General features: G+C 50.7%; 1 protein-coding gene across 1 annotated transcript in view; it reads right to left on the bottom strand.

Moving 5' to 3' along the window:
• The window catches only part of LOC148145920 (microtubule-actin cross-linking factor 1, isoforms 6/7-like), a 165616-nt gene extending 144272 nt beyond the window's left edge, over window positions 1-21344 (bottom strand). The window contains exons 1-3 of the mRNA XM_087999756.1: window positions 21270-21344; window positions 19967-20173; window positions 11483-11602 (exon numbers count right to left, since the gene is read on the bottom strand). Of these exons, the coding sequence (XP_087855882.1) occupies window positions 11483-11602; window positions 19967-20173; window positions 21270-21344 (402 nt within the window). The remainder of the gene's footprint in view (window positions 1-11482; window positions 11603-19966; window positions 20174-21269) is intronic.
• Window positions 21345-21681: the final 337 nt, after the last annotated feature.

Raw genomic sequence — 21681 nt, 5'->3', positions numbered from 1 at the left:
ACGGGGCACACACAAAGCGAATGGGGCACACGGAAAGTGAACAGGGCACACAGAGTGAACGGGGCACACGTAAAGTGAATGGGGCACACGGAGTGAACGGGACACACAGAAAGTGAACGGGGCACACGGAAAATGAACAGGGCACACGGAGTGAACAGGACACACAGAAAGTGAACGGGGCACACACAAAGTGAACGGGGCACACGGAAAGTGAATGGGGCACACGGAAAGTGAACAGGAAACACAGAAAGTGAATGGGGCACACGGAAAGTGAATGGGGCACACGCAAAGTGAATGGGGCACACGGAAAGTAAACAGGGCAGACGGTGTAAACAGGGCACATGGAGTGAACATGGGCACACGGAAAGTGAATAGGGCACACGCAAAGTGAACAGGAAACACGGAAAGTGAACGGGGAACACGCAAAGTTAACGGAGCACATGGAAAGTAAACGGGGCACACCGAAAGTAAACAGGGCACACGGAAAGTGAATGGGGCACACGGAAAGTGAACAGGAAACATGGAAAGTGAATGGGGCACACGGAGTGAACAGGGCACATGCAAAGTGAACGGGGCAGACGCAAAGTAAACGGGGTACATGGAGTGAACAGGGCACACGGAGTGAACGGGGCACACGTAAAGTGAATGGGGCACACGGAAAATGAACAGGGCACATGGAGTGAACAGGGCACACGCAAAGTGAACGGGGCACACGGAAAATGAACAGGGCACACGGAGTGAACGGGACACACAGAAAGTGAACGGGGCACACGGAGTGAACGGGACACACAGAAAGTGAACGGGGCACACACAAAGCGAACGGGGCACACGGAAAGTGAATGGGGCACACGGAAAGTGAATGGGGCACACGGAAAGTGAACAGGAAACACAGAAAGTGAATGGGGCACACGGAAAGTTAATTGGGCACATGGAAAGTGAATGGGGCACACGGAAAGTAAACAGGGCAGACGGTGTAAACAGGGCACATGGAGTGAACATGGGCACACGGAAAGTGAATAGGGCACACGCAAAGTGAACAGGAAACATGGAAAGTGAACGGGGAACACGCAAAGTGAACGGGGCACATGGAAAGTAAACGGGGCACACCGAAAGTAAACAGGGCACACGGAAAGTGAATGGAGCACACGGAGTGAACGGGGCACACGGAGTTAACAGGGCACACGCAAAGTGAACTGGGTACACGGAAAGTGAACGGGGCACATGGTGTGAATGGGGCACATGGAATGTGAACAGGGCACATGGAGTGAACGGGGCACACGGAAAGTGAATGGGGCACACGGAGTGAATTGGGCACACACAAAGTGAACGGGGCACACGGAAAGTGAACGGGACACATGGAAAGTGAACTGGTCACACGGAAAGTGGGCACACGGAAAGTGAACGGGCACACGGAAAGTGAACGTGACACGTGGAAAGTGAACTGGGCATACGCAAAGTGAACGGGACACATGGAAAGTGAACGGGACACGTGGAAAGTGAACTGGGCACACGGAAAGTGAACGGGGCACACGGAAAGTGAATGGGGCACACGGAAAGTGAACAGGAAACACAGAAAGTGAATGGGGCACACGGAAAGTGAATGGGGCACACGGAAAGTGAATGGGGCACACGGAAAGTAAACAGGGCAGACGGTGTAAACAGGGCACACGGAGTGAACATGGGCACACGGAATATGAATGGGGCACACGCAAAGTGAACAGGAAACACGGAAAGTGAACGGGGCACACGCAAAGTGAACGGGGCACATGGAAAGTAAACGGGGCACACCGAAAGTAAACGGGGCACACCGAAAGTAAACAGGGCACACGGAAAGTGAATGGGGCACACGGAAAGTGAACAGGAAACACGGAAAGTGAATGGGGCACACGGAGTGAACGGGGCACACGCAAAGTGAACGGGGCACATGGAAAGCAAACGGGGCACTCGGAAAGTAAACGGGGCACACGGAAAGTGAATGGGGCACACGGAGTGAACGGGGCACACGCAAAGTGAACGGGGCACATGGAAAGCAAACGGGGCACTCGGAAAGTAAACGGGGCACACGGAAAGTGAACAGGAAACATGGAAAGTGAACGGGGCACACGGAGTGAACGGGGCACACGCAAAGTGAACGGGGCACACGCAAAGTGAACGGGGCACACGGAGAGTAAATGGGGCACACGGAAAGTGAACGGGGCACACGGAGTGAACGGGGCACACGTAAAGTGAATGGGGCACACGGAAAATGAACAGGGCACACGGAAAGTAAACGGGGCACACGGAAAGTGAATGGGGCACATGGAAAGTGAATGGGGCACACGGAAAGTGAATGGGGCACACGGAAAGTAAACAGGGCACACGGTGTGAACAGGCCACACAGAGTGAACATGGGCACACGGAATGTGAACGGGGCACACGCAAAGTGAACGGGGCACACGGAGAGTAAATGGGGCACACGGAAAGTGAACGGGGCACACGGAGTGAACGGGGCACACGTAAAGTGAATGGGGCACATGGAAAATGAACAGGGCACACAGAAAGTAAACGGGGCACACGGAAAGTGAATGGGGCACATGGAAAGTGAATGGGGCACACGGAAAGTGAATGGGGCACACGCAAAGTGAACGGGGCACACGCAAAGTGAACGGGGCACACGCAAAGTAAACGGGGCACACGGAAAGTGAATGGGGCACACGGAAAGTGAACAGGAAACACGGAAAGTGAATGGGGCACACGGAATGAACGGGGCACACGCAAAGTGAACGGGGCACACGCAAAGTGAACGGGGCACACGGGAAGTAAACAGGGCACATGGAGTGAACAGGGCACACGGAGTGAACGGGGCACATGCAAAGTGAATGGGGCACACGGAAAATGAACAGGGCACACGGAGTGAACAGGGCACACGCAAAGTGAATGGGGCACACGGAGTGAACGGGGCACACGTAAAGTGAATGGGGCACACGGAAAATGAACAGGGCACACGGAGTGAACAGGGCACACGCAAAGTGAACGGGGCACACAGAGTGAACGGGGCATACGGAAAGTGAACGGGGCACACACAAAGCGAATGGGGCACACGGAAAGTGAACAGGGCACACAGAGTGAACGGGGCACACGTAAAGTGAATGGGGCACACGGAGTGAACGGGACACACAGAAAGTGAACGGGGCACACACAAAGTGAACGGGGCACACGGAAAATGAACAGGGCACACGGAGTGAACAGGGCACACGGAAAGTGAACGGGGCGCACGGAGTGATCGGGACACACAGAAAGTGAACGAGGCACACACAAAGTGAACGGGGCACACGGAAAGTGAATGGGGCACACGGAAAGTGAACAGGAAACACAGAAAGTGAATGGGGCACACGGAAAATGAATGGGGCACATGGAAAGTGAATGGGGCACACGGAAAGTAAACAGGGCAGACGGTGTAAACAGGGCACATGGAGTGAACATGGGCACACGGAAAGTGAATAGGGCACACGCAAAGTGAACAGGAAACATGGAAAGTGAACGGGGAACACGCAAAGTTAACGGGGCACATGGAAAGTAAACGGGGCACACCGAAAGTAAACAGGGCACACGTAAAGTGAATGGAGCACACGGAGTGAACGGGGCACACGGAGTTAACAGGGCACACGCAAAGTGAACTGGGTACACGGAAAGTAAACGGGGCACATGGTGTGAATGGGGCACATGGAATGTGAACAGGGCACATGGAGTGAACGGGGCACACGGAAAGTGAATGGGGCACACGGAGTGAATTGGGCACACACAAAGTGAACGGGGCACACGGAAAGTGAACGGGACACATGGAAAGTGAACTGGTCACACGGAAAGTGGGCACACGGAAAGTGAACGGGCACACGGAAAGTGAACGGGACACGTGGAAAGTGAACTGGGCACACGCAAAGTGAACGGGACACATGGAAAGTGAACGGGACACGTGGAAAGTGAACTGGGCACACGGAAAGTGAACGGGGCACACGGAAAGTGAATGGGGCACACGGAAAGTGAACAGGAAACACAGAAAGTGAATGGGGCACACGGAAAGTGAATGGGGCACACGGAAAGTAAACAGGGCAGACGGTGTAAACAGGGCACACGGAGTGAACATGGGCACACGGAATATGAATGGGGCACACGCAAAGTGAACAGGAAACACGGAAAGTGAACGGGGCACACGCAAAGTGAACGGGGCACATGGAAAGTAAACGGGGCACACCGAAAGTAAACGGGGCACACCGAAAGTAAACAGGGCACACGGAAAGTGAATGGGGCACACGGAAAGTGAACAGGAAACACGGAAAGTGAATGGGGCACACGGAGTGAACGGGGCACACGCAAAGTGAACGGGGCACACGGAAAGTGAATGGGGCACACGGAGTGAACGGGGCACACGTAAAGTGAATGGGGCACACGGAAAATGAACAGGGCACACGGAGTGAACAGGGCACACGCAAAGTGAACGGGGCACACAGAGTGAACGGGGCATACGGAAAGTGAACGGGGCACACGCAAAGCGAATGGGGCACACGGAAAGTGAACAGGGCACACAGAGTGAACGGGGCACACGTAAAGTGAATGGGGCACACGGAGTGAACGGGACACACAGAAAGTGAACGGGGCACACACAAAGTGAACGGGGCACACGGAAAATGAACAGGGCACACGGAGTGAACAGGGCACACGGAAAGTGAACGGGGCGCACGGAGTGATCGGGACACACAGAAAGTGAACGGGGCACACACAAAGTGAACGGGGCACACGGAAAGTGAATGGGGCACACGGAAAGTGAACAGGGCACACGGAGTGAACAGGGCACACGGAAAGTGAACGGGGCGCACGGAGTGATCGGGACACACAGAAAGTGAATGGGGCACACGGAAAGTGAACAGGAAACACAGAAAGTGAATGGGGCACACGGAAAGTGAATGGGGCACATGGAAAGTGAATGGGGAACACGGAAAGTAAACAGGGCAGACGGTGTAAACAGGGCACATGGAGTGAACATGGGCACACGGAAAGTGAATAGGGCACACGCAAAGTGAACAGGAAACATGGAAAGTGAACGGGGAACACGCAAAGTGAACGGGGCACATGGAAAGTAAACGGGGCACACCGAAAGTAAACAGGGCACACGGAAAGTGAATGGAGCACACGGAGTGAACGGGGCACACGGAGTTAACAGGGCACACGCAAAGTGAACTGGGTACACGGAAAGTGAACGGGGCACATGGTGTGAATGGGGCACATGGAATGTGAACAGGGCACATGGAGTGAACGGGGCACACGGAAAGTGAATGGGGCACACGGAGTGAATTGGGCACACACAAAGTGAACGGGGCACACGGAAAGTGAACGGGACACATGGAAAGTGAACTGGTCACACGGAAAGTGGGCACACGGAAAGTGAACGGGCACACGGAAAGTGAACGGGACACGTGGAAAGTGAACTGGGCACACGCAAAGTGAACGGGACACATGGAAAGTGAACGGGACACGTGGAAAGTGAACTGGGCACACGGAAAGTGAACGGGGCACACGGAAAGTGAATGGGGCACACGGAAAGTGAACAGGAAACACAGAAAGTGAATGGGGCACACGGAAAGTGAATGGGGCACACGGAAAGTGAATGGGGCACACGGAAAGTAAACAGGGCAGACGGTGTAAACAGGGCACACGGAGTGAACATGGGCACACGGAATATGAATGGGGCACACGCAAAGTGAACAGGAAACACGGAAAGTGAACGGGGCACACGCAAAGTGAACGGGGCACATGGAAAGTAAACGGGGCACACCGAAAGTAAACGGGGCACACCGAAAGTAAACAGGGCACACGGAAAGTGAATGGGGCACACGGAAAGTGAACAGGAAACACGGAAAGTGAATGGGGCACACGGAGTGAACGGGGGACACGCAAAGTGAACGGGGCACACGGAAAGTGAACGGGGCACACGGAGTGAACGGGACACACAGAAAGTGAACGGGGCACACGGAGTGAACGGGACACACAGAAAGTAAACGGGGCACACGCAAAGTGAACCAGGCACACAGAGTGAACGGGGCACACGGAGTGAACGGGGCACATGGAGTGAACAGGGCACACGGAAAGTAAGGGGGGGCACACGCAAAGTGAATGGGGCACACGGAGTGAACGGGGCACACGGAAAGTGAATGGGGCACACGGAAAGTGAACGGGGCACACGGAGTGAACGGGACACACAGAAAGTGAACGGGGCACACGGAGTGAACGGGACACACAGAAAGTAAACGGGGCACACGCAAAGTGAACCAGGCACACAGAGTGAACGGGGCACACGGAGTGAACGGGGCACATGGAGTGAACAGGGCACACGGAAAGTAAGGGGGGGCACACGCAAAGTGAATGGGGCACACGGAAAGTGAATGGGTACATGCAAAGTGAACGGGGCACACGGAGTGAACAGAGCACACGCAAAGTGAATGGGGCACACGGAAAGTGAATGGGGCACATGGAAAGTGAATGGGGCACATGGAAAGTAAACGGGGTACACAGAGTGAACGGGGCACACGGAGTGAACAGAGCACACGGAATGTGAACAGGAAACACGGAAAGTGAACGGGGCACACGGAGAGTAAATGGGGCACACGGAAAGTGAATAGGACACACAGACTGAACGGGGCACACGCAAAGTGAACGGGTACATGCAAAGTGAATGGGGCACACGGAAAGTGAATGGGGCACATGGAAAGTGAATGGGCCACACAGAAAGTGAATAGGATACACGGACTGAACGGGGCACACGCAAAGTGAACGGGTACATGCAAAGTGAATGGGGCACACGGAAAGTGAATGGGGCACACGGAGTGAATGGGGCACACGAAGTGAACATGGGCACACGGAAAGTGAATGGGGCACATGGAAAGTGAACAGGAAACACGGAAAGTGAACGGGGCACACGGAAAGTGAACAGGAAACACGGAAAGTGAACGGGGCACAAGCAAAGTGAACGGGGCACATGGAAAGCAAACGGGGCACTCGGAAAGTAAACGGGGCACACGGAAAGTGAATGGGGCACACGGAAAGTGAACAGGAAACATGGAAAGTGAACGGGGCACACGGAGTGAACGGGGCACACGCAAAGTGAACGGGGCACACGCAAAGTGAACGGGGCACACGGAGAGTAAATGGGGCACACGGAAAGTGAACGGGGCACACGGAGTGAACGGGGCACACGTAAAGTGAATGGGGCACACGGAAAATGAACAGGGCACACGGAAAGTAAACGGGGCACACGGAAAGTGAATGGGGCACATGGAAAGTGAATGGGGCACACGGAAAGTGAATGGGGCACACGGAAAGTAAACAGGGCACACGGTGTGAACAGGCCACACAGAGTGAACATGGGCACACGGAATGTGAACGGGGCACACGCAAAGTGAACGGGGCACACGCAAAGTGAACGGGGCACACGCAAAGTAAACGGGGCACACGGAAAGTGAATGGGGCACACGGAAAGTGAACAGGAAACACGGAAAGTGAATGGGGCACACGGAATGAACGGGGCACACGCAAAGTGAACGGGGCACACGCAAAGTGAACGGGGCACACGGGAAGTAAACAGGGCACATGGAGTGAACAGGGCACACGGAGTGAACGGGGCACACGCAAAGTGAATGGGGCACACGGAAAATGAACAGGGCACACGGAGTGAACAGGGCACACGCAAAGTGAATGGGGCACACGGAGTGAACGGGGCACACGTAAAGTGAATGGGGCACACGGAAAATGAACAGGGCACACGGAGTGAACGGGGCACACGTAAAGTGAATGGGGCACACGGAAAGTGAACAGGGCACACAGAGTGAACGGGGCACACGTAAAGTGAATGGGGCACACGGAGTGAACGGGACACACAGAAAGTGAACGGGGCACACGGAAAATGAACAGGGCACACGGAGTGAACAGGACACACAGAAAGTGAACGGGGCACACACAAAGTGAACGGGGCACACGGAAAGTGAATGGGGCACACGGAAAGTGAACAGGAAACACAGAAAGTGAATGGGGCACACGGAAAGTGAATGGGGCACACGCAAAGTGAATGGGGCACACGGAAAGTAAACAGGGCAGACGGTGTAAACAGGGCACATGGAGTGAACATGGGCACACGGAAAGTGAATAGGGCACACGCAAAGTGAACAGGAAACACGGAAAGTGAACGGGGAACACGCAAAGTTAACGGGGCACATGGAAAGTAAACGGGGCACACCGAAAGTAAACAGGGCACACGGAAAGTGAATGGGGCACACGGAAAGTGAACAGGAAACACGGAAAGTGAATGGGGCACACGGAGTGAACAGGGCACACGCAAAGTGAACGGGGCAGACGCAAAGTAAACGGGGTACATGGAGTGAACAGGGCACACGGAGTGAACGGGGCACACGCAAAGTGAATGGGGCACACGGAAAATGAACAGGGCACATGGAGTGAACAGGGCACACGCAAAGTGAACGGGGCACACGGAGTGAACGGGACACACAGAAAGTGAACGGGGCACACGGAGTGAACGGGACACACAGAAAGTGAACGGGGCACACACAAAGCGAACGGGGCACACGGAAAGTAAACGGGGCACACGCAAAGTGAACCAGGCACACAGAGTGAACGGGGCACACGGAGTGAACGGGGCACATGGAAAGTGAACAGGGCAAATGGGAAGAGAACGGGGCGCACGGAAAGTAAGCGGGGGCACACGCAAAGTGAACCAGGCACACAGAGTGAATGGGGCACACAGAGTGAACGGGGCACACGGAAAGTGAATGGGGCACACGGAAAGTGAATGGGGCACACGGAAAGTGAACGGGGCACACGGAGTGAATGGGGCACAGGGAGTGAACAGAGCACATGGAACGTGAAAGGGACACATGGAGTGAACAGGGCACATGGAGTGAACAGGGCACATGGAAAGTGAACGGGGCACACGCAAAGTGAATGGGGCACACGGAAAGTGAATGGGGCACATGGAAAGTGAATGGGACACACTGAAAGTGAATGGGGCACACTGAAAGTGAATGGGGCACACAGAGTGAACGGGGCACACGGAGTGAACGGGGCACATGGAGTGAACAGGGTACACCCAAAACGAACAGGGTACACGCAAAGTGAATGGGGCACACGCAAAGTGAATGAGACACACGCAAAGTGAATAGGACACACGGAGTGAACGGGTCACACGCAAAGTGAACGGGGCACATGCAAAGTGAACCGCGCACACAGAGTGAACGTGGCACATGGAAAGAGAACGGGGCACACGCAAAGTGAATGGGGCACACGGAGTGAACGGGGCACACGGAGTGAACAGGGCACACGCAAAGTGTACTGGGTACATGGAAAGTGAACGGTGCACACGCTAAGTGAACGGGGCACACGGAAAGTGAACGGGGCACATGGTGTGAATGGGGCACATGGAAAGTGAACATGGCACATGGAGTGAACGGGGCACACGGAAAGTGAATGGGGCACACGGAGTGAATTGGGCACATGCCAAGTGAATGGGGCACACGGAAAGTGAACAGCGCACACACAAAGTGAACGGGGCACACGGAAAGTGAACGGGACACATGGAAAGTGAACTGGGCACACGGAAAGTGGGCACACGGAAAGTGAACGGGCACATGGAAAGTGAACGGGACACGTGGAAAGTGAACTGGGCACACGCAAAGTGAACGGGACACATGGAAAGTGAACGGGACACGTGGAAAGTGAACTGGGCACACGCAAAGTGAACGGGACACATGGAAAGGGAACGGGACACGTGGAAAGTGAACTGGGCACACGCAAAGTGAACGGGACACATGGAAAGTGAACGGGACACGTGGAAAGTGAACTGGGCACACGGAAAGTGAACGGGACACACGGAAAGTGAACGGGGCACATGGAAAGTGAACGGGGCACACGGAAAGTGAACAGGACACACGGAAAGTGAAAGGGGCACATGGAGTGAATGGGGCACACGGAAAGTGAACGGGGCACACGGAAAGTGAACGGGGTGCTTGGGGAGTGAAAGGTTCAGAAGGGGAGTGAACGTGATACCTTGTGGTTGATAGATAGGCTTTGGGGAGCCAATTGGCCATCTCTTACATAAACACAGGGTTGATGATCTGATTGTCCTTCCCCTTGGCTGGATCATTATTTGATTCTATGATTTCTTGTCAGTTGGTGAGTGATAGTTTCACCAGAAAAAAAATCAATTGCTCTATCATTGCAAGTTGTTCAGTGTTATTGCCCATATTCCAATCAATTTAATCAGGTCCATTTTTCCTGAAGGTTGCTGCACAGGTGGAAAGAGTGGTCAAGAAGGCATATGGTATGCTTGCCTTAATTGGACGGGGTATTGAGTATAAGAGCTGGCAGGTCATGTTAAAATTGTACAAGACATTGGTTTGGCCGCATTTTGAATACTGTGTACAGTTCTGGTCGCCACATTACCAATAGGATGTGGATGCTTTGGAGAGGGTGCAGAGAAGGTTTACGAAGATGTTGCCTGGTATGGAAGGTGCTAGCTATGAAGAGAGGTTGAGTAGGTTAGGATTGTTTTCATTAGAAAAAAGGAGATTGAGGGGGGACCTGATTGAGGTTTACAAAATCACGAAGGGTATAGACAGGGTGGATAGAGACAAGCTTTTGCCCAGGGTAAAGGATTCAATAACGAGGGGTCATGCTTTCAAGGTGAGAGGTGGAAAGTTTAAGGGGGATGCACGCAGCAAGTACCTCACACAGAGGGTGGTGGGTGTCTGGAACGCGTTGCCAGCAGAGGTGGTAGAGGCAGACACGTTAGATTCATTTAAGATGTGTCTGGTCAGATGCATGAGTAGGTGGGGAGCAGAGGGATACAAATGCTTAGGAATTGGGCAACAGGTTTAGTCAGTGGATTTGGATCGGCTCAGGCTTGGAGGGCTGAAGGGCCTGTTCTTGGGCTGTAAACTTTCTTTGTTCTTCCACCAACTGAGATTAGATTAGATTCTCTACACTATGGAAACAGGCCATTTGGCCCAACAAGTCCACACTGACCCTCTGAAGAGTAACCCACCCAGACCCATCCCTTATCCAAATTTACCCCTGACTCCTGCACCTCACACTATGGGCAATTTAGCATGGCCAATTCACCTCACCTGCACATCTTTGTGACTGTGGGAGGAAACCGAAGAATCCAGGGGAAACCCACGCAGACACAGGGAGAATGTGCACACTCCACACAGACAGTTACTCAAGGCTGGAATTGAACCTGAGTCCCTGGCGCTCTGAGGCAGCAGTGCTAACCACTGAGCCACCGTGCCAGCCATAAAGGATTCATTTCCATGAAAGACTCTCCTTGAACCTCTGCCTTTGTGTGAGGTGTGGTGACCCTCAGATTAAACCATCACCTGTCATCTCCGTCCGTAGTGAGCGACAGCCCGATGTGATTATGGCAACTTTCTGTGATGCTGACCTGTTGCTGGGTGAGCTGCTGTTTAATGTCATTGTTGTCGACAGCAATGTCCTTCTGAGCCTCTAGATGCTGATCCACTTCATCCATCCAACTTTGTAGCATCTTCCTTGACTCACTGAACTGCAAAGACAAGCATCACAGGGTCAAACAGTCCAATTCTCAACAAGAATGGGGGCAGGGTTAACACAGAATCATAGAATTGATATGATGCAGGAGGGGGCCATTTGGTCCATCCAATCTGCACTGCAAACCGCATTAGCCAGTTACAATCTCATCATTGTGAGGCAGGTCGTGCCTCACAAACCTTATTGAATTCTTTGAAAAGGTGACAAAGGAGGTTGATGAGGGGAAAGCGGTAGATGTGGTATATATGGATTTTAGTAAGGCGTTTGATAAGGTTCCCCATGGTAGGCTACTGCAGAAAATACGGAGATATGGCATTGAGGGTGAGTTGGAGGTTTGGATTAGGAATTGGCTGGATGGAAGAAGACAGAGGGTAGTAGTTGATGGCAAAGTTTCTTCATGGAGTGCCGTCACTAGCGGTGTTCCGCAAGGATCTGTTTTGGGACCATTGCTGTTTGTCATTTTTATAAATGACCTGGAAGAGGGGTTAGAAGGTTGGGTGAGCAAGTTTGCGGATGATACGAAAGTCGGAGGAGTTGTTGACAGTGAGGAAGGATGTGGCAGGTTACAGCAGGATATAGAGAAGCTGCAGAGCTGGGCAGAAAGGTGGCAAATGGAATTCAATGTAGCTAAGTGTGAGGTGATTCACTTTGGGAAGAATAACAAAAAGATGGGGTACTGGGCTAATGGTCGGATACTTGGTAGTGTGGATGAGCAGAGGGATCTTGGTGTCCATGTACACAGATCTCTGAAAGTTGCCACCCAGGTAAATAGTGCAGTGAGGAAGGCATATGGCGTACTGGCTTTTATTGGTAGAGGAATTGAGTTCCTGAGTCCTGAGGTCATGATGCAGTTGTATAAGACTCTGGTGCGGCCGCATCTGGAATATTGAGTGCAGTTTTGGTCGCCATACTATAGGAAGGATGTGGAGGCACTGGAACGGGTGCAGAGGAGGTTTACCAGGATGTTGCCTGGTATGGAAGGAAAATCGTATGAGGAAAGACTGAGACACTTGGGGCTGTTTTCATTAGAGAAAAGAAGGTTTAGGGGTGACTTGATTGAGGTGTACAAGATGATTAGGGGGTTAGATAGGGTTGACAGTGTGAACCTTTTCCCGCGTATGGAGTCGGGTATTACAAGGGGGCATAGCTTTAAATTAAGGGGGGGTAGATATAGGACTGAAGTTAGGGGTAGGTTCTTCACTCAGCGAGTCGTAAGTTCATGGAATGCCCTGCCAGTAGCAGTGGTGGACTCTCCCTCTTTATGGGCATTTAAGCGGGCATTGGATAGGTATATGGAGGATAGTGGGTTAGTATAGGTTAGGTGGGCTTGGATCGGCGCAACATCGAGGGCCAAAGGGCCTGTACTGCGCTGTATTCTTCTATGTTCTATGTTCTATCATGTTATCACTGCCATAGTACTTAGTGCAGCTTCCATTCCCACTCAGTCTGGGGTTTGTGAGAAATGATCTGAGTTTCACAGAGGATGAGAGCATTCTCCAGCCTGATGTTAAAGGGAATATGATGATATTTATGAAGTGCACTGTAAGCTCTGTGTCTGGTTTTTTTTTCCCTGCCTTTAAAAACAGAGCCACAAGGATCAAAAAAATCTGTTGTTAGTCACAGAAATTTACCCAGAGCTGCTGCATCATTTCACAGTGAGGAATTTGCTTCCTCATCTTTTCAACTGTGTGTTTTGAGGTGATGGGATCCTGCAGTGTACAGCCAATCAGGAGCTAGAGAGTTGTTCACAAGTGAGACCTATGGATCCCAGCTAACGGAGCGGGTTGGCCCTAGAAACAAGTTACAGGCTCACTGACACAGAGAGAGAGAGAGACATACACACACAAACAGGAGGGTATGCTGTTCTCCCCAGCAGAAGCTGCCTCTTCTCTGCAGTAGAAAAAAACTCCAGTCAAATTAACTGGTTACTTTTCCTGCAGCAGTTGCTGTGACTTTTAAATTGATAAACAGATTGGTCAGGTGGACAGATCAGTGACAGATGGAATTTATTCTGTTAAAGGCCAATTTTGAGGGTATTAGGCAAGAACTTTCGAAAGCTGATTGGAGGCTGGAAAATGGGAAGCCTTCAGAAATGAGATAACAAGAATCCAGAGAAAGTATATTCCTGTCAGGGTGAAAGGGAAAGCTGGTAACTATAGGGAATGCTGGATGACTAAAGAAATTGAGGGTTTGGTTAAGAAAAAGAAGGAAGCATATGTCAGGTATAAACAGGATAGATCGAGTGAATCCTTAGAAGAGTATAAAGGCAGTAGGAGTATACTTATGAGGGAAATCAGGAGGGCAAAACGGGGACATGAGATAGCTTTGACAAATAGAATTAAGGAGAATCCAAAGGGTTTTTACAAATACATTAAGGACAAAAGGGTAACTAGGAAGAGAATAGGGTCCCTCAAAGATCAGCAAGGCAGCCTTTGTGTGGAGCCACAGAAAATGGGGGAGATACTAAATGAATATTTTGCATCAGTATTTACTGTGGAAAAGGATATGGAAGATATAGACTGTAGGGAAATAGATGGTGACATCTTGCAAAATGTCCAAATTACAGAGGAGGAAGTGCTGGATGTCTTGAAACGGTTAAAGGTGGATAAATCCCAGGACCTGATCAGGTGTACCCGAGAACTCTGAGGGAAGCCAGAGAAGTGATTGCTGGGCCTTTTGCTGAGATATTTGTATCATCGATAGTCACAGGTGAGGTGCCGGAAGACTGGAGGTTGGCTAACGTGGTGCCACTGTTTAAGAAGGGTGGTAAGGACAATCCAGGGAACTATAGACCGGTGAGCCTGATGTTGGTGGTGGGCAAGTTGTTGGAGGGAATCCTGAGGGACAGGATGTACATGTATTTGGAAAGGCAAGGATTGATTAGGGATAGGAGAAAGTGAGGACGCAGATGCTAGGGATCAGAGCTTAAAAATGTGTTGCTGGAAAAGCGCAGCAGGTCAGGCAGCATCCAAGGAGAAGGAGAATCGACGTTTCGGGCATAAGCCTGAAGAAGGGCTTATGCCTGAAACGTCGATTCTCCTTCTCCTTTGATGCTGCCTGACCTGCTGCGCTTTTCCAGCAACTAATTAGGGATAGTCAACATGGCTTTGTCTGTGGAAAATCATGTCTCACAAACTTGATTGAGTTTTTTGAAGAACTAACAAAGAAGATTGATGAGGGCAGAGCAGTAGATGTGATCTATATGGACCTCAGTAAGGCATTCGACAAGGTTCCCCATGGGACACTGGTTAGCAAGGTTCGATCTCATAGAATACAAGGAGAACTAGCCATTTGGATACAGAACTGGCTCAAAGGTAGAAGACAGAGGGTGGTGGTGGAGAGTTGTTTTTCAGACTGGTGGCCTGTGACCAGTGGAGTGCTACAAGGATCGGTGCTGGGCCCTCTACTTTTTGTCATTTACATAAATGATTTGGATGCGAGCATAAGAGGTACAGTTAGTAAGTTTGCAGATGACACCAAAATTGGAGGTGTAGTGGACAGCGAAGAGGGTTACCTCAGATTACAACAGGATCTGGACCAGATGGGCCAATGGGCTGAGAAGTGGCAGATGGAGTTTAATTCAGATAAATGTGAGGTGCTGCATTTTGGGAAAGCAAATCTTAGCAGGATTTATACACTTAATGGTAAGGTCCTAGGGAGTGTTGCTCAACAAAGAGACCTTGGAGTGCAGGTTCATAGCTCCTTGAAAGTGAAGTCGCAGGTAGATAGGATAGTGAAGAAGGCGTTTGGTATGCTTTCCTTTATTGGTCAGAGTATTGAGTACAGGAGTTGGGAGGTCATGTTGCGGCTGTACAGGACATTGGTTAGGCCACTGTTGGAATATTGCGTGTAATTCTGGTCTCCTTCCTATCGGAAAGATGTTGTGAAACTTGAAAGGGTTCAGAAAAGATTTACAAGGATGTTGCCAGGGTTGGAGGATCTGAGCTACAGGGAGAGGCTGAACAGGCTGGGGCTGTTTTCCCTGGAGCGTCAGAGGCTGAGGGGTGACTTTATAGAGGTTTATAAAATCGTGAGGGGCATGGATAGGATAAATAGACAAAGTATTTTCCCTGGGGTCGGGGAGTCCAGAACTAGAGGGCATAGGTTTAGGGTGAGAAGGGAAAGATATAAAAGAGACCTAAGGGGCAACGTTTTCACGCAGAGGGTGGTATGTGTATGGAATGAGCTGCCAGAGGAAGTGGTGGAGGCTGGTACAATTGCAACATTTAAGAGGCATTTGGATGGGTATATGAATAGGAAGGGTTTGGAGGGATATGGGCCGAGTGCTGGCAGGTGGGAACTAGATTGGGTTGGGATGTCTGGTCGGCATGGACAGGTTGGACCGAAGGGTCTGTTTCCGTGCTGTACATCACTATGACTATAAAAGTGAAGTGATGCACTTGGAAGAAGGAACAAGCGAAGGGAGTACTCAGTGAATGGCAGGACACTAGGAAACTCAGAGGGATCATACAGTCAGAATCCTACAGCATGGAGACAGGCCTTTTGGTCCAAATGGATCCATGCCGACCAAAACATCCATCCACGCTAGCCCCATTTCCCTGCACTTGGCCCTGATGAAGGGCTTCTGCCTGATTCTCCTGCTCCTTGGATGCTGCCTGACCGGCTGTGCTTTTCCAGCACCACACACTTCGACTCTGACTCCAGCATCTACAGTCCTCACTTTCTCCATATCCTTGTAAACCTTTCCTATCCATGTCTATGTCCAAATGCCTTTTAAATGTTATTAATGTACCCGCCTCAACCACTTCCTCTGGCACCCTCTGTGTAAAAACAGTTGTCCCTTGGGTTGCCTTTTATTCTTTCCCCTCTCACCTTAAACTGATGCCCTCTAGTCCTCGATTCCCCAACCCTGGGAAAAAGACTGAGTGCATTCACCCTATCCCGGCCTTTCATGATCTTATACATCTCTATAATGTTCCCCCCTCAGTCTCCTACGCTCGAAAGGAAAATGTCCTAGCTTGTCCAACCTCTCCCTAAAACTCAGACCATGGAGTCCAGACAATATCCTTGTAAATTTCTTCTGCATTCTTTCTAGATTAGTAACGTCCTTCCTACAACAAGGTGACCAAAGCTGAACGCAATACTCCAAGCGTGGTCTCACCAACATCCTGGATAACAGCAACATAACTTCCCAACTTCTATACTCAATGACCTGACTGATAAGAGCCAGTCTACCAAAAACCTTCATCATTGCCCTGTCTATCTGGGACACCACTTTCAGAGAACTGTGAACCTGAACTCCAAGGTCCCTCTGTTCCATGACATTCCTTAAGGCCCTACCATTCACCGTGAAATTCCTACCTTGATTTGACTTTCCAAAATGCAAGACCTCACACTTATCTACATTTGCGGAGAGGTGCGAGGGAGGAACGAAGGACTTCTGGGGAGTTTTTAAGTGGGTGAGATCTAAACCTGAGACCCTACACCATAGGAGAAAGTGAGGACTGCAGATGCTGGAGATCAGAGCTGAAAAATGTGTTGCTGGAAAAGCGCAGCAGGTCAGGCAGCATCCAAGGAACAAGAGAATCGACGTTTCGGGCATGAGCCCTTCTTCCTGAAGAACGTCGATTCTCCTGCTCCTTGGATGCTGCCTGACCTGCTGCGCTTTTCCAGCAACACATTTTCAACCCTACACCATAGGGCCTCCCTCCTACCCACCTCCTCTAACCTTACTAAGAGTCTGTAAACTAGGTAAGTTTTCAGGTTTCTCTTTTTTTTTCCTTCTCTTCCTTTGTTTAGTTCTGCGCGGGCTTTCAGAATATCGGGATATGGATGTCAGGGTAGTTGCGTGCTCCTCCTGCAGAATGTGGCAGATGAGAGACACTTCACATATCTCTGTCGACTACATTTGCAGGAAGTGCACCCAACTCCAGCACCTCGAAAACTGAGTTGGGGAACTGGAGCTGGAGCTGGATGAACTACGGATCATCCGGGAGTCTGAGGGGGAAATTGAGAGGATGGACAGGGAGGTGATCACTCCCCAGATACAAGATAAGGACAGCTGGATTACTGTCACGGGGACGAAAGGGAACCGACGGTCAGAGCAGAGATCCCCTGTGGCTGTTCCCCTCAGCAATAAGTATACCGTTTTGGATACTGCTGGTGGAGTCAGCCTGCCAGGGGAAAGCCATAGTTGTCAGGTCTCTGGCACTGAGCCTGGCACTGTGGCTCAGAAGGGAAGGGTGGGAAATAGAAAAGCGCTAGTAATAGGGGACTCAATAGTTAGACGGATTGACAGGAGATTTTGTGGTCAGGAACGGGACTCCCGGAAGGTACGTTGCCTCCCTGGTGCCAAGGTCCGGGATGTCGCCGATCGGGTTCACAAGATTCTAAAGGGGGAGGGGGAGCAGCCAGAAATCGTGGTACATATCGGCACCAATGATACAGCCAGGAAAGGGATTGAGGATCTGAAAAGTGACTACAGAGCGTTAGGTTGGAAGCTGAAGAGCAGGACGAGTAGAGTGGTGATCTCAGGATTGCTACCGGTGCCACGAGATAGTGAGATGAGGAACAGTCAGCAAATGTAGCTTAACACGTGGCTGTGAGGCTGGTGCAGGAGGGAGGGCTTCAGATACCTAGACCATTGGGATACCTTCTGGGGAAGGTGGGACCTGTACATGAAGGACGGGTTGCACCTGAACTGGAGGGGCACAAATGTCCTGGGTGGGAGATTTGCTCGTGCGATTCGGAAGGGTTTAAACTAGTTTGGCAGGGGGGTGGGAATCGGAGCCACATGTCTGAGAGGGGGTCAGTTGCAGACAGGACAGTGGTAGGATGTAGTGAATCTATCGGGAAGGTTTCTCACGCAATGAAACAAAGGGATCGTTAAAGTGTGTCTGCTTTAACTCAAGGAGTATCAGAAGAAAGAATGATAAACTTAGAGCATGGATCAGTACATGGGGCTATGATGTTGGGGGCATAATGGAGACATGGGTTTGGAATTTCAGAAATCGGTTGGCTGACAGAAGGCAGAGAGTGGTTGTAGATGAAAAGTATTCTGCCTGGAGGTCAGTGTTGAATGGGGTCTCGCAGGGTTCTCTGCTCTTTGTAGTTTTTATAAATGACTTGGATGAGGAGGTTGAGGGGTGGGTTAGTAATTTTGCAGATGACACAAAGGTTGGAGGTATCATCGATAGTATCGAGGGCTACTGCAGGCTACAGCGAGACATAGACGGGATGCAGAGCTGGGCTGAGAAATGGCAGATGGAGTTCAACCTGGATAAATGTGAAGTGATGCATTTTGGAAGGTTGAACTCGAATGCTGAATATAGGATTAAAGACAGGATTCTTGGCAGTGTGGAGGAACAGAGGGATCTGGGTGTGCAAGTACATAGATCCCTCAAAGTTGCCACCCAAGTGGATAGGGTTGTTTAGAAAGCATATGGTGTTTTGGCTTTCATTAACAGGGTTTAAGAGCCGTGAGGTTTTGCTACAGCTCTACGAGTCCCTGGTGAGACCACACTTGGAATATTGTGTCCAGTTCTGGTCGCCCTACTATAAGAAAGATACAGGCTTTGGAGAGGGTGGAAAGAAGGTTTAGCAGGATGCTGCCTGGACTGGAGGGCTTGTCTTATGAAGAAAGGTTGACAAAGCTCTGACTTTTCTCTCTGGAGGAAGAGAGCAGACCTGATCGAGGTGTACAAAATAATAAGAGGAATAGATAGAGTCAATAGCCAGAGACTTTCCCCCAGGGCAGGATTGACTGGTGCGAGAAGTCATAGCTTGAAGATATTAGGAGGAAGTTATAGAGGTGATGTCAGAGGTAGGTTCTTTACGCAGAGAGTTGTGAATGCATGGAATGCGTTGCCAGCGGTGGTGGTAGAAGCAGAGTCATTGGGGACATTTAAGCTACTGCTGGACATGCACATGGATAGCAGTGAAATGAGGGGTGCGTAGGTTAAGTTATTATATTTTATATTAGGATTAATCCTCGGCACAACATCGTGGGCCAAAGGAAATGTTCTGTGCTGTACTTTTCTATGTTCGATGATCCTGAGTGCACCCAGCTCCAGCTCCCCCTCACGGTCTCCCAGGAGCTGCAGCTGGGTGCACTTCCCACACACGTGTAGTCATCAGGGATGATGGAAGTTAACCTGAGCTCCCACATCCTGCAGGAGGAACGTGTGACTGCCCTAAGTGCCATCTTAAAGTCTAAAAAGGAAAGTGAAAGGACTTTCCCTGAGCTTACCTGCACTTATTGCTGATCTGCTGCTGGCTGAACCCTCTCAAGCCAGGGCCTTACTTCTTATTCTACTACCAACAGTTTTGGAATAGCATATCTCTCTACCCCTCTGCTTTTTTTTGGTTCGAGGAGGAGGGAAACACTACAGTGTATTACCTGTTGGGCATGTTTTCTGGCCTCCTGGAGAGACTGCTCTCGTTGGCTGGTACACTGTGTAAGTTTTGCCCATTTCTCCCGTACGGTGCCCATCACGTTCTGAATGAGACAGCGATGCTGCTTGCTGCTGCAATCCCTCAGAGGCTCTGAGCATTGTTCCAGGGTGTTCAGCTGTGCAGAGTGCAAGGCTACATCACTGCTGAACCGCTACAGAGAGAGAGAGAGAGAGATGGCAGCCATTACACACACAACTGCATCGCTACCCAATCCATGTACCCGATTTCTGTACCTAATCCCCACACTCACTATCTAGATTAGATTAGATTCCCTACAGCGTGGAAACAGGCCCTTCAGCCCAACAAGTCCACACCGACCCTCTGAACAGTAACCCACCCAGACCCATTTCCCTCTGGCTAATGCAGCTAACACTGTGGGCAATTTAGCCTGGTCAATTCACCTGGCCTGGGAGAAAATTGGAGCACCCGGAGGAAACCCACACAGACACAGGGAGAACGTGCACACTCCACATAGACAGTCACCTGAGGCTGAAATAGAACCGGGTCCCTGGGGCTGTGAGGCAGCAGTGCTAACCACTGAGCCACAGTGCCACTCCACCTGATCCCTGCACCCGATCCCTGCACTCACTGTACCTGATCACTGCCTCTAAGATAGTGACTGTTCAGGCGCCAGTGTCCTGTTAACCCATGTGGTACAAAGAAAGAGCACACGGTGTTGGGGGATAATATATTAGCATGGAGAGAGGATTGGCTAACTACAAGAAAACGGAGAGTGGGGATAAGATGGAATCTCCAGGATAGCAACCTGTAAATAGTGGAGTCCCACAGGGTCAGTGCTCAGCCCACAATTATTTCTAATCTGTATGAAGACAGAGGTAAATGTGCACTCACAAAGTCTGTGAGTGACACAAGATTAGGTGGGAAGGTAAGCGATGAGGATAACACATGGTTTGTGGACAGATATAGACAGGTTAAACGAATGGGAACCGTGTAGCAGATGGGGCATAATGTGGTGAAATGTGAGCTTATGCACTTTGGCAGGAAGAATAGAGGAGTTGAATATTATTTAAAGACTGGAGGAAGTTGCTTCATCAAGGGAGTTGAGAGTCCTTGTGCATATATTACACAAAGCCAGCATTCTAGTTCAGTGGCTAATAGAGAAAGTGAATGGAGTGTTGTCCTTTAATACTGAACCCACCCCAGGGTGATTCTGTGCCATCAGATAACACTTGGCCACAGTGTGATGGGGAGGTGGAATGGACTGTGTTTCTCCCAGGACAGGTCACCTGGTGATCCTGGATCTGTATTGTGATGGACTCCTGGATCAGGCTCGGAGCTGGAGCCTTATTCAACACGTTCATGGCATCTTCTATCCAGGCCAATCAGCTGCTGGGCGTTGCTATGGAATTGAGTCTCCAAGGTTACTCGTTCAGATAGTCTCACCTGGCAATTTAAACCAATCAAAACACAGTTTATATATGATCAATTCTTTCATGGTCAACCTAACAGAAAGGGTAATCAGGGAGAGACAGGAATAGGAAGACAGGGTGGGGGTTGTGGAGGATTGGCAGAGTTATACAGTATAGAAACAAGCCCTTCAGCCCACTGTGCCATGTTAACCAACCAACACTAATCCCATTACCTGCACTTGGTCCAGAGCCTACTACACCCTGGCATGTTAAACTCTCATCCAGATAG

This window comes from Chiloscyllium plagiosum, unplaced genomic scaffold (assembly GCF_037043375.1).
Source record: "Chiloscyllium plagiosum isolate Xiang-an unplaced genomic scaffold, Cpla_swu_hap1 HiC_scaffold_23, whole genome shotgun sequence".
Lineage (NCBI taxonomy): Eukaryota > Metazoa > Chordata > Chondrichthyes > Orectolobiformes > Hemiscylliidae > Chiloscyllium > Chiloscyllium plagiosum.
Note: the sequence above shows the minus strand (reverse complement) of the source record. Positions and strands in the feature narration are given on the sequence as shown.